A 12,746-nucleotide genomic window follows, 5' to 3' on the forward strand; every position below is an offset into this window, starting at 1 on the left:
TGCAACCACTTTTGCGCAACTGATGCTCTACCAAAGTTCTCCTCAGATAATTTATTGTGGTATGAATGTAGTATTGGGATCTCAAAGGCTCAGTGGAGTACACTTTGGCCAGGTCCTGTCAAGCGAGAAAAGGTTTGAGGATGGGTCCTCTAGTTGACCTAAGAACTAGCTTAATTAAGTTTGGGGAGAATCAGCCACCAGATTAGCTATAGGTGATGGCTTTTTAAAAAAAATCTTTTGAATTCACAGAAATTCCTGAAGGATGTCTATGATGTCAGAGGGAATTGTGGATTCATTGTTTCAAAGGAACGGGTACTCAAATGGACAAAATCACTCACCCTTAATGTATTAAAGAATATGCTAAGAAGCTCTTTCTGATAATAACTAGTCATTGCATCTGTTCCAGTTTGAGATAATAAAACCATGGCATAAGCATCATAGGAGAAAGGGGTTTCTTTCCATTTGAGATAATCAACTTGGGTTCTTTTTTAGCTTCCAGTGATTTAAACCAGTGGTTTAAAGGGAGTTGAATTATTAGGTCTACCCAGAGAGAACCTTGGAATCTACAGGGTACAAGTAATTGGGGAGATCATTCAACTATATTGTTAAATAAAATAACATATCCAAATATCTGTGGATCAAAAGATCATAGATTTAGGGAAAGAGGAAGGTTATAAACATTTACTAAACACCTACTATGTGCCAAGCACTATTCTATTGTAATTTACAAATATTATTTCATTTAATTTAGAGCTGGAGAAGGCCTTGATCCAACCCTTTCATTTTAACAGATGAAGAAACTAGATCCCACAGAGTTTGTGACTTGCCTGTTGTCATTCTGGTAGTGAGTACCAGAGCTAGACTTTGAACTCAGATTTCCTGATTCCATATCCATCATTCTTTCCACTGAACCAAACTGCCCAGAGATATGTGCCTCTTCAGATACTAGAAAGAACAATAAATTTGGGGGTCAGAAGACCTGGATTTGAGTCCCAACTGTCGACAATTTACTAACTTTGTGACTATTTGGGAAAGTGACTTCATGACATTGGCCCATTATTTCATCATCTCCAGGATGAGGAGGTGGGACTGGGTGATCTCTGAAGTCTCTTACAGATCTAACATTTTGTGATCTGTGATACTTTTGGAATCTTGGGCAACGGCGTGTGTAATCTACGTCAGTGGGTTACACATTTTGGATAGCCAAACCCAAAGCTATCTATTGGCATCTCTTATAATCCAGTTTAAAAAAAAAAGATGTTTTGGGAAAAGATCAAAACTTATTAAGTCCGTGAGTGGCTTCTTCTGAGCTCTGTTTATGGTATTGTCTTCATAAACCAGAATTTTTTTATTTCTAGTTCCTAGCGGTCTTGGTCAAACCAAGAGAGGGATGGCCAGTTCTCCACACCAGCATGGAGGGAGCAAAGACTGTCTTTAGCCTCTCTGTAAAATTTATGGTTTAAGGGAAAGTTTCTCCCAGAGAACGGCATGAGTGGAGTGTTAAAAATTCTTTAGGCTGCATCTTAACCTTCTTATCTCCATAATCTCTCCATTCCATTTCAGTTCTATATGTAGGTAGAATTAGTGAAAGCAAGATTGAATAGCAGAATAAGTTTAAGGAGGGAATGATGGCTTTTGACCGAGTTTAGAGTATTTATCTCAAGAATGAAGATGAGCAATTAGAAACTGACTTTTAAATAGCTGATATAATACTAGTCCCTTGGTTAGGAATTGAAGGAACATTTCCCCTAGATTTATTCCAGAAGCTGCTCTTTAACACTGTTCAATTTCAATGCTAAATTATTTTGACAAGGCTTTTCATTTCTTTTCTTTTTAAAAAAATTCAGTCAGTTATTCTTGTAAAAATGGCCCCCAGGGCCATTAGAGATAGCTAGGTGGTGTAGCAGATCGTGTTGGGCCTGGAATCAGGAAGACCTGAATTCAAAACCAGCTTCCAACACTTATAGATGTGTACTCTTGGGCAAGTTGCTTAATTTCCGTCTGCCTCAGTTTCTTCAATTGTAAAATGAAGGTAATAATAGCACCTACCTCCCAACATTTGATGTTATGAATATCAAATGAGATAATAGTTATAAGGTACACAGTGCCTGTCACCTTGTTGTTTAGTCATTTTTCAGTTGTGTCCAACTCTTCGTCACCCTCTTTGGAGTTTTCTTGGCAAAGATTCTAGTGTGGGAGGCAAACGGGGTAAGTGACTTGCCTAAGGTCACGCAGCCAGTGATGGTCTGAGCAAATTTGAACTCGGGTCTTCCTGATTCCAAGCCCAGAACTCTAGCCACTGTGTCACCTAGTTGCCCCAATCTAGCAGACAATAGGCACTTACTCAATTATTGTTGCCTTACCTTCCCAGTCCAGATTCCTGATTCGTAGTCTGGTTCTCTTTCAATGAGTCAACGTTGCTTCAAATAGGTTGAGGTCCCTGGTGCTAATTCATATGGCTGTTGAGGCGATTTCAGGTACCTATGGAGTCGGTATTAACTTCCATTAGTGGGAGCTGTACTTTAAGGCACAGCCATCATTCTAATCAGGGAACTAAGACTGAATTGAGAAGAACGGGTTCTTATTATAGGTACCCAATCTTATCATAGGTACTCAACCAGAAATATCCTCGAGGTCAGAGCAAATGTGACTCTACCATTGAGATTTCATGATTCCATGTTCACTAATGAATACCACTGGGGTTGGTCAGATTTCATTCATCTTGGCTGAGATGCAGGATGGACATTCATTTTGCAACTTTTGTTGGGGGAGTTTCTGGGCTTCTGGCCCAGTCCATCTGAGGAGGGGATAGACTTAATAAGGAATCATCCACATGCAAGGATAGTAATAGGTAGCTAGGTGGCATGGTGGTAGAGCTGGAATCAAGAAGTCCTGAGTTCAGATTTAGCCTCAGACACTTTGGCTATATGATCTTGGGCAAGTCACTTAACCTCTGTCTGCCTTAGTTTTCTCATCTGTCAAATGGGAAATAATAAGCACCCCTGCCACCCTAGGTTAATATATATTTGTAAGACTCTTTTCAAACCTTAAGGCACTGTATAAATGCCAGCAATTATTATACTTATCTTTATAGCCTATAGATAGAAAGAATGGGGTTGAGTAAAAGTCATCCTGAGCCTCTGAGTCATCAACTGAAAAAAAGATTTGGAAGATAATTATACCCAGAAATGTGCTGAAGCCAGGTGGGGCCCAGCTTGTGACAGCCGATTGTTAAATTTTCATCTTGGGCATTTGTGTATTGGAAATTGCCAAGCACTACAAATCAGGGCTTGATTTATTGTTTGTTGATTGTCTAATCTTAACAAGGTAATGGAGAAAATGTTGATGATGCAGATAAAACTTCTAAGTATGTCATGGGCATACTCTCCCCCCCAACCCCCCCCACTCCGAGAGCTGGTTGTTAAACATTTATCAGCACACCCCTGAGTATACCTCTGATGTAGCTACATGGCACAGTGGATAGAGCACTGTGCCTGGAGTCAGGAAGACCTGACTTCAAATAGAGCCTCAGATACTGTGGACAAGCTACTTAATCTCTGCCTCAGTTTCTTCAACCATAAAATGGGGATAATAATAGCACCTACCTCCTAAGTGGTAATAATTTGAGATAATAATTAAGATAATTATTCTATGAGATAATAATCAAATGAGATAATTACACAGTACCTGGCACATAGTTGGTGCTCTATAAATGCTTATTCCCTTCCCTTATTCCCCATATAAAACAGGGTAGTTGATCAGTATTGAAAAAGTGTCTGTCCAGTCATAGATTTAGAGCTGAAAGAAACCCCAAGAGGACATCCAGTCCAGTCTCCATCTTGTACAGATGAGGACACTGAAGTTCAAAGGATAAGTCACTGGCAAGGCTGCTAAGGTAGAAGGGGGCAAAGCTGGGATATAAAGCCAGGTCTGCCAGCTGTCAGCCCACTTCTCTTTTTTCTACTGTGTTAGGTCAGGATCCACTGATAAATAGGGGGAAGAGGGGAAAGGTTCTGATTGGATACGCACTCTGGAGAGGAATGAGCAGAAGAACAGAAGGTTGAGAAGGATGGTGAATGAAAACATTATCGCATGAAGTTTTCTGGGGTGGGAGTTGATTGGAAGGTCTCATCCTGGTACATATTGGTCAGTTTGTTTTAGGTTATATCTCAATAGGCCGTTGTCTACTTTGCTTTCTGAATTATTGTGTCTGTAGTTTCTCCTTTCTCCTCTCTTGAGGCCATGCTGTCAGCTGTCATTTATTACTGTTGTTATTATTTATATGCTTGTTTCTAATTTGCCCAACCACCTTTTTTATCCTTTGAGAAACATGCAAAAGAATTCAGGAGATTTTCTTTAACTGGTTTCCATGACTCAAGAATGCTTCCAAGTGGAATACTGGAATCCAACATAGCACAGTCAGGATGTGTTGCCTTTGAAATGTCAGAGTCAGGATTCAAAGAGATCTTGACAGATTAAAACACTAGGCTGATTCTAGTAAAACAAAACTTGATAGGAAGAAATGTGAAGTCTTTCCCTTTGGTTAAAAAAAATCAACTTTGCAAATACTCAACAAAGAAAGGCATGGCAGACAGCAGTTCATGTGAAGATCTGGAGGTTTTAGTGGACTGAAGCTTCAATTGACTGAAGAGTCAAAGTTATGATGTGACAGCCAAAAAAAAGTAATACAGCCTTAGGCTACATTAAGAGAGACTTAGCTTCCAGGACTAGGGAAGTGACAATCCCACTATCCTCTGCCCTGGTTGGACCACATATGGAGGATTGTGGTCACCACATCTTAAAAGGGACATTAATAAGCAGGAGATAAAATAGAAGAATGCAACAAAGATGGTGAAAAGCCTTTGCCTCAGTTTCCTAATCTGTAAATTTGTAAAATGGGCATAATAGTAGTACCTATCTCCTAGTAGTTGTGAGGGTAAAATGAAATACTATTTGTTTGCTTCGCAAACCTTAAAGCCGTATATACATGCTAGCTAGTATTATTATTATTACTAGCAGTAGTATTAATAATAGTTATAGTAGTAATTGTTGTAGGAGTAGTAGTAATAATAGGAGTAGTAGTGGCAGTGGTAGTTGTAGTAGTAATAGTAGTAGTGGTAATAATAGTAGCAGTGGTGGTTGTAGTCGTAATAGATGTAATATTAGTAGTAGTTGTTATAGTAATAGTAGTAATATTTTTTGCAGTAATAGTAGTAGTGGTAGTAATAGCGGTGGTAGTTGTAGTAGTAATAGTTGTAATACTAGTTGTAGTAGTAGTAATAATTGCAGTAATAGTAGTAGTAGTAGTAGCAGTGGTGGTTGTAGTAGTAATAGTTGCAACAGTTGTAGTAATAGCAGTAGTAGTTGTTGTAGTAGTAATGGTAATAGTAGCAGTGGTAGTTGTAGTAGTAATAGTTGTACTAGTAGTGATAGTAGGAGTAGAAGTAGGGCAGACAGGTGGGACAGTGGATAGAGTACTTCCTGGGATCCTTAACTGTCTGAATGTGTCCACTTCCCACCTTTTCATCCTTAAACAAGCTTAATGTCAGACCATACTTTGACTATTTAAGAAGACTAACGCCTCACTTGTGTGGTCTTGTTGAGGAATAAAATGTTCCACCTGTGTGAGTTTGACATGTTACTGAAACATTCCATTTTTAAGTTTGAAATTTGTTTTTACTTTAACCATTTGGGGTAAAAATCTTTCTATAATTTTCATTTTAAGGCTTTTAAAACATAATATGAAAACAGCATATGGGGAAAATGTACCTTTTTTTAATACTTGAAGTTGTCGGTATGATACTTTGTCAGCGTGCCCAGAGATGACTGACGTGTGCTTGTGTGGAGAGGAGGTTTTGTTTCTCCTATAGGGCCATAGGCTGATGTGCTTTCTGAATTATTGTGTCTGTAGTTTTTCTTTTCTCCTCTCTCGAGGTCATGCTGATAGCTAGAACTTATTGTTATTGTTCATATGCATATTTCTGCTTCCCCAACCCTTTTGTAAAATATGTTTCTTCTAATCTACTGTGGGCAGAGAAACCAGATCACTAAGTTTGATCAAATTATTTCTAAAAGTAAAAAGATTCTAAGCAAGGGCCTGCAAAACCTCACAAAGCTTCAGATGCAATTTTAAGTGACGTATTTGAGGAGAAGCACTGAGAGCTCTTATTATATTTATTTAGGAAAAAAAGTATTAAAATATTTATTTCTAGGTGACTCAGTGGCATAGTAGTTAGAGTGCTTACCTGGAGTTAGGAAGACCTGAGTTCAAATCCTACCTCAGATACTAGCTGCGTGCCCCTGGGCAAGTCACTTATCTACTGTCTGCCTCAGTTTCCCACAACTGTAAAATGGGGATAATAATAGCACTCACCTCCTAGGGTTGTTGTGAGGATCAAATAATACTGGCTTATCACAGCATCTGGCATGTAATAGGTACTTCATAAATGCTTATTTCCTTCCACTGCTGCCCTCCCAGCCCTCCCTAGACACTGACAACTTGTTCATAGGAAAAGACCTCCCTTAAATCTTAGATGTTTGTGGAGAGGTCAGAAGCTTGCTCTCAGTGCCCTTTCTTCTATTTGATTGGCATCTAGACAACATGTCGCAATCCTTTAGGAAATATTTAATGGTGCAATTTTTAAGATTTTTACTTAAACTAGAGCCTTCCACGCCCTTGACAACTCTTGCATGTCAAAGGGGATCTGAAGCAATAATTTGATCCAACAAACCCCAGGGTTCCAAAGCATATTTCTAAGCCATCCCTTCAGAATTCCCTTGGAAAATAAACAATTCTTTCCAACCTATACCTTGGAATTTGAAAAGAAAGGTAGACTGGCTATTTGCCCGTGCAGAAAGTGTATTTCACCAGAATTTCAATGACAGCGATCCTTTCCTCTGATGTCAAATATTCAGGACCTTCATGTCTGAGGTTGGCCTTGCTTTCCCCCTCCATTGTCCCCCTCAGACACTTACTTATTAGCTGTGTGACTCTGAGCAAGCCATTAAATCTCTCAGTGTCTCATCTTTAAAATGAGAAGTTATTAATTATTGTCCAGTTGTGTCTGACTCTTCATGACCTCGTTTGGAGTCAAAGATACTGGAGTGGCTCACCATTTCCTTCTCCAGCTCATTTTACAGATGAGGAAACTGAGGCAAACAAGGTTAAGTGACTTGCCCAGGCTCATACAGCTAGTAAGTGTCTGAGGCTGGATTTGAACTCAGGTCTTTCTGACTCCAGGCCCAATTCTCTATCTACTGAACCATAGTCAATAGCCTCTAAGATGCTTCTAGCTCTGAATCTATTAACAAGTGATGTTAACAGGTGAAGCAGAAATCTATTTTGTTACTCATACTTACTGACCAGTGTTTTGTGTTCCCCATTTAAAAATAACTTGAGTCAAATATTTTATATTTGTCTCTCTTTTTTTTTAAGTGGAAACAACAAAGCCTTAAATTAGACTGCTTTTTACTTAAGGGTGGCCCTTAGTTGATTTTCCCCCCTCTGGTTTATCAGGTACTGTCAAGAGAAAAAAAAAAAAAAAGATCCTTACCCCCATTCTAAAGTGTCCAATAAACCAGTCTTTTCCCAGAAGTTCCACTGATACTTACTAGAAGCACCTTCTTCCACGTCGAAAATGTTGCTGTTGAAGAAAAGGGAACATGCAATTTCCTATGAATTTTTTTGAATCATCTTTTCTCCTTCATCTAAGCTAACTCAGATAGGAGAAGTAAGTTAGTGCCCAAAGGGGGAAGCAGTTTCTCCAGGAATGTTTTCAAGTAGCAGATTGACTCGTGAGTCAGATCCTCACTTACGTCAGGAAGCCCTTCCATCATAGCTGTATTGCTCGGGTAGTTTGTTGTCTCTGCCTTGAATATGTAAAACCCTTCAGCCTTCACACCCAGGCACCCTTTGGTTCCTGTCTCCATCTCAGAGCCAAGATTCTAGAAGAGACTATGGCCTATGAAAAACAGAATTTTGATATAGCCTGAGACCTGCTCCTGGAGCCTAGATGTAAAACTCAAGAAAAAAGTGGGAATATCCCAGTCTGTTTCTTCAGAATCTATTAGTGGTTCATTGTTGTTGTTGTTGTTCAGTTGTCTCAGTCATGTCAGACTCTTTGTGACCCCATTTGGGGTTTTCTTGGCAAAGATACTGAAGTGGTTTGCCATTTCCTTCTCCAGATCATTTTACAGTTGAGGAGACTGAGGCAAACAAGGTTAAGTGACTGACCCAGGGTCACACAGCTAGCAGCTGAGGGAGGGTTTTAATTCACATCTTCCATTCTCAGAGAGTCCAGAACTCTATCCAGTTGGCCACCGAGCTGCTTCAGGTCACACACCCATAGAGCAGGGAGAGTTGAGAGGGACATTAGCCAATCAATCAATATTTTTTAAGTGCCTGCTCTTATGCAGGCATTGTGCTTAGCATTAGTGCTACAAAAAAGGCAAAAGACGGCCCTTGTCCTCAAGGAGTTCACAATCTAATAGAATATATGTGGGGGCCCAACTTTATGTTATAAACCATTTTGAGAACCACTACTCTCAGATCTTTTTAAAAACAAACCATAAATGGAGATTAAGTCAGTAGACTGTCCTTAGCTTTGCTTTGGAATCTGCCCAGCTTGGCAGCGATATTCTGCCACACATACACTACTTGTAGACACAATTTCTTAAGTGTCCCTTGAAGCAGTATCTTTACCCCACTTTCGGAAACCTAGTTTAATCCTTCTAAACAAGATTTCTCCTCTTCCAGCTCTCATTTAGAAAAGAGTTCCTTTTAACTCAGCTCTGCTAGTACATAATGGATGAACATTTTGGCTGTGCTAGCCTCCCCTCTGCTCTGAATTTTACAAAGCAGTTCTAAGCTTCCAGTGAACAGAAATAGCCACATGGAATGCTTGCTCTCATAATCACAGAATTATAGAACATTGTATCTGGACTGGACCTTTGAGACCATCTGGTTCTACCTTTGCTCTGCTGAGGAAGAAACTGAGACTCAGGGACAGGAGAGGGCTTGTCCAAGTTCATATAAAAGTGCCAGAGCTTGGATTGGAATCCTGGGTTTCTGAATTCCAGTCTTAAACACTGTACACCATCCAGATTTTTTTCTTTGAAGGCATTTCACACAAAACAGAATGATATCTGCCTGCCTGTCTGGCTGGCCTACTAGCTATCTCTATCTCAATAATAACAACATTTTATCCCCAAAGCATGTTATCAACACTTTCCCATTGGTTCTTCCCACAGTCTCTAATGTGGGAAGAGATTGAGTAGGGAAGAGACAATTTTCCACATTTTAAAAATTTGGGAGGCCGAGGCTCAGAAAGGTCAAGTGACTTGCTTCATAGTCACACAGGATAGTGGCAGTTAGCACTAAAACTCAGACTTGATTTTTTTTTAATCTAAATCTAGTACCTTTTCCACTGTAAGATGTTGATTCTCTGGAACATAACGTTTGTTGAATCGAATATAGCTGTCCAGTGATAGTCTCGTCAAGATATGTGCTTCCTAAAATTATTGCTATTTACTTCAGGTCAGCTGATGATGGGGGTGAGAGCAGAGGCAAGTGGGAAGCTTTTTTAATGTTGATAAAGTATTTACAGTCTAGCATGTGCTTTATATTTATTTTTATGGTTGTTCCAACTTTAGCAATTTTTAGCATTTTTGGCTGATTTAGCTAATGTTTAGCATTTCTGTGTTCACTTACTCGTACCCAGAATATTCCAAAGGGGTATCTTTTAGCAAAGGGGCAAATTTTTGCATTTAGCATTTTTTGTAGCAAAGGGGTAAAATTGAGCACTTCTGTGTTTACATACTCGTATGTGTTCCTAGACTACTCCAAAGAGTAGTCTAGGGCCCTCCAAAGGACTCTGGGTTCATGTGGATGACTTTTATTCCTGGGGACCTGACCCAAGAGGGGTCAGTTTGACTCCTTGGTTTCTTATGCCCCTAACTGAATTTCTCCAGTAAAATCTCTAAAATACATCTTAGATATGAATTTCCCAAATGTAGGTATCAGGGTACTCACTTTATAATTTAGCTATTAAGTAAGGGGCCAGCTTTTTACTATCCCACTAAAGAAACTGCATAAGACTCCAAGAACTCATAGGAGCCCATGAATATGCACAGAAACATAGAATGCTCAAACACTTCTGGAAAGTGAAGGAAAATACTTTGTGGGAGTGGTGAACAACTATTTCCCATTCACCTCTGACTTGCAACATCTGAGCAATTTACAGCAATACTATGCCGGATTGGCATGGCGCGTATCTCCAGGCCCTTCGTGGCATGTCAGCTTCAGAAGCAGCCTATCGGTGGGCCTCCTTTTTCTGAGAAATATGCTATTAAAGAAGGCTTTTCCTTCTGAGAGGCCAAGTTCTCTAACTCAGGAATTTATGAACCTGAGGATTACCTACAAAGTAATCTCCAAGGCTGGAGATATCCATTCTTGGAATTATTTATCTCTGACCTCATAAAAGGAAACAGAAAGAAAGAAGAAACTAACCTGGAAACCTGTGTCCAGAAACTCCCCTCTCAGGCTTCCCTGGGCAAGCACATGACTTTCACCATGAGTTTCTCCTGAAAGTCATCCTTTTCTGCTTACAGGAAGGACATCCAAAAGAAAAAGTACAAGAAAAGAGTAATCCCAACTCCCTCGTGTAGACTAGGAAGGGGGCAGCTCCTCCATGAAGTCATGTCAGAAAGCATTTATCAAGACCCTACTATGTGCCAGGCACTGTCCTCTGGTAACAGTCCATGCTCCTGAGCCTCAGTGGTCTGGTCATCAGGAGGCAGCCTCTGTCTCGGAAGCCCAATCTGTAAGGTGTCGATGCCCAATATCCACTTCTGTGGTAGATCCCCTTCAAGTGACTGTGGCCAGGTCCGTACTCTATAATCTTATCACATCCATTTAAGGGATACTCAACAAATTGATCAGTGAATCCCCTAATCAATCCCCTTCAAAGTAGTATCTAGCCAATAAAATGGAGCCTTCTTGAGAGCAGGGGTTGTTTTTCATTTTGTCTTTGTGCTTCCAACAACTAGCACAGTGCCTGGCACATAGTAGGTGCTTCATAAATACACATTGGTGATAGGTGTCAGAGCTCGAGCTTCAGTATTACCCCCTGTAAAACCTTCTTTGGCATTTTTGGTTGTTTTTCATTTTGGCATCTGAAAATAAAGGATAGTAAAGGTTAGTGAGTTTTAGAACAGAATAACTTGTCACCAGATCTTCTTTACCCTTCATGTACCATGCATTTCACTCACTTTTTGCTTTTTTCCTCCTTTATCACAGAGCAACAGAAGCGGCTTAATAGTCTAACAGGTAAGTGGTAATCCCTTTTCCCCTCTTTCTTTCAAATGCTCCTTCTGCTAGGACAAAGTCTCCCATTCTCTTTCAACTGTCAAACAGTGCCCTTGGCAACCAGTACATTGCCCAGACTATACTGAACTATTCTTAAGATATTTCTCAGTATCTTTTCACTTATCTGTAAGAAATTAGAGTTGTGTTACTATGTACAGATGAGTTATTTTTTCCTCACAGATCATGTTATCCCTGACTAGGGAGATTTTTATAGGAGTCCCACTTCCCACTCTCAAATTTGAATACTTCACACACTCTGGCTCTGCTGGTACCCTTGTATACCTCTCTCAGCCTGAAATGTCTAGGTTACTGTACCCAAAGACCCAAAATTCACCTTAAATTATCTAAAGATTCATAACCAAGCACACTTCTGTTCACATGCTGCCTCACAACTCTGCTGTCTGGAGATGCTTTAGTTAATTAACCAATTATGCTACATGCTTTTGCAAACTTACTCTCTTCCCCATACTCAACTCCATTCACAAAAATCACCTGCAACTAACATCCACTACCAACCATAACTATTTACCAATTGTTGGAATCAGGTAAACATCTTGATGCTCTCTTATAACATGGTAATTGGTTATTCTTATGGGAAGATGTGAACTCTCTTCACTTTTTATGTCTAGCTACCTGCTTTTAAAGTAATTCCCCAGATTCTAACACAGTCATGGCTTTGATAGGGTCCCATCACCCAATTCCTAGGGGCCGGCAATCATAATGGTTAGAGAAAACCATCATGGCAAAGGATACTTCCTGGCCTTTGGTTTAAGACCTGAGCATATGACTTCTGCAAGTATCAAAAATGTTCAGTTGGCCTTTTGACTATTGGCAATGAAACCATATCACAGAGAATCAAGGTCAAAGCAAGAAAGATCAGTAGGGTGATGGAGGGACCAATGAAATGTAGGACCAGATCATGATAAGTCCAGGTTTGTTACATTTGGAGGAATTACCTTTTAAATCATGCTGTCAAATGAGGGAGTTGGACTGGAGAGTGCTGAAAGATTCCTGCTCTGAATCTTTTATCCTGATTCCATAAGAGCCAATGGTTATCTCTACTCATTTTTAACCCTGCTCTGCTGGGGTTAAATCTCACCAAATCTTATTGCCATCTCATTAATAAGCTGATATGTTGAACAAAGAAACAACAGTTCTCTTAATATTATATATAGGCCTTGCCCCACATTTGTTCCCTAGTTTTAGTAACTGACAATCAGGACCATGCTGAGCTATAATCATGCCTAATTTGATTTTGGCCTTGCCCATCTTCATATTTTTGTCTATTGCCTAACCCATTTCCTGGCCCCAAACTAGGAAATAAAGACTAGCATACCATTCAGAGGTGCCACAGAGCTGTGAGAAGATGATTTGTCTCCGG

The 12,746-nt window shown here is 39.8% G+C and overlaps 1 protein-coding gene across 4 annotated transcripts in view; it reads left to right on the forward strand.

Annotated features, from left to right (window-relative positions):
* SORBS1 (sorbin and SH3 domain containing 1) overlaps nt 1-12,746 on the forward strand; it is a 302,200-nt gene that overhangs the window by 198,090 nt on the left and 91,364 nt on the right. For all 4 annotated transcript variants that reach the window (XM_027859816.1, XM_027859821.1, XM_027859828.1 and 1 more), the window contains one exon: nt 11,297-11,326. In XM_027859816.1, coding sequence (XP_027715617.1) covers nt 11,297-11,326 — 30 coding nt within the window. The remainder of the gene's footprint in view (nt 1-11,296; nt 11,327-12,746) is intronic.

Source organism: Vombatus ursinus, unplaced genomic scaffold (genome assembly GCF_900497805.2).
Source record: "Vombatus ursinus unplaced genomic scaffold, bare-nosed wombat genome assembly UNPS02000749.1, whole genome shotgun sequence".
Classification (NCBI taxonomy): Eukaryota; Metazoa; Chordata; class Mammalia; order Diprotodontia; family Vombatidae; genus Vombatus; species Vombatus ursinus.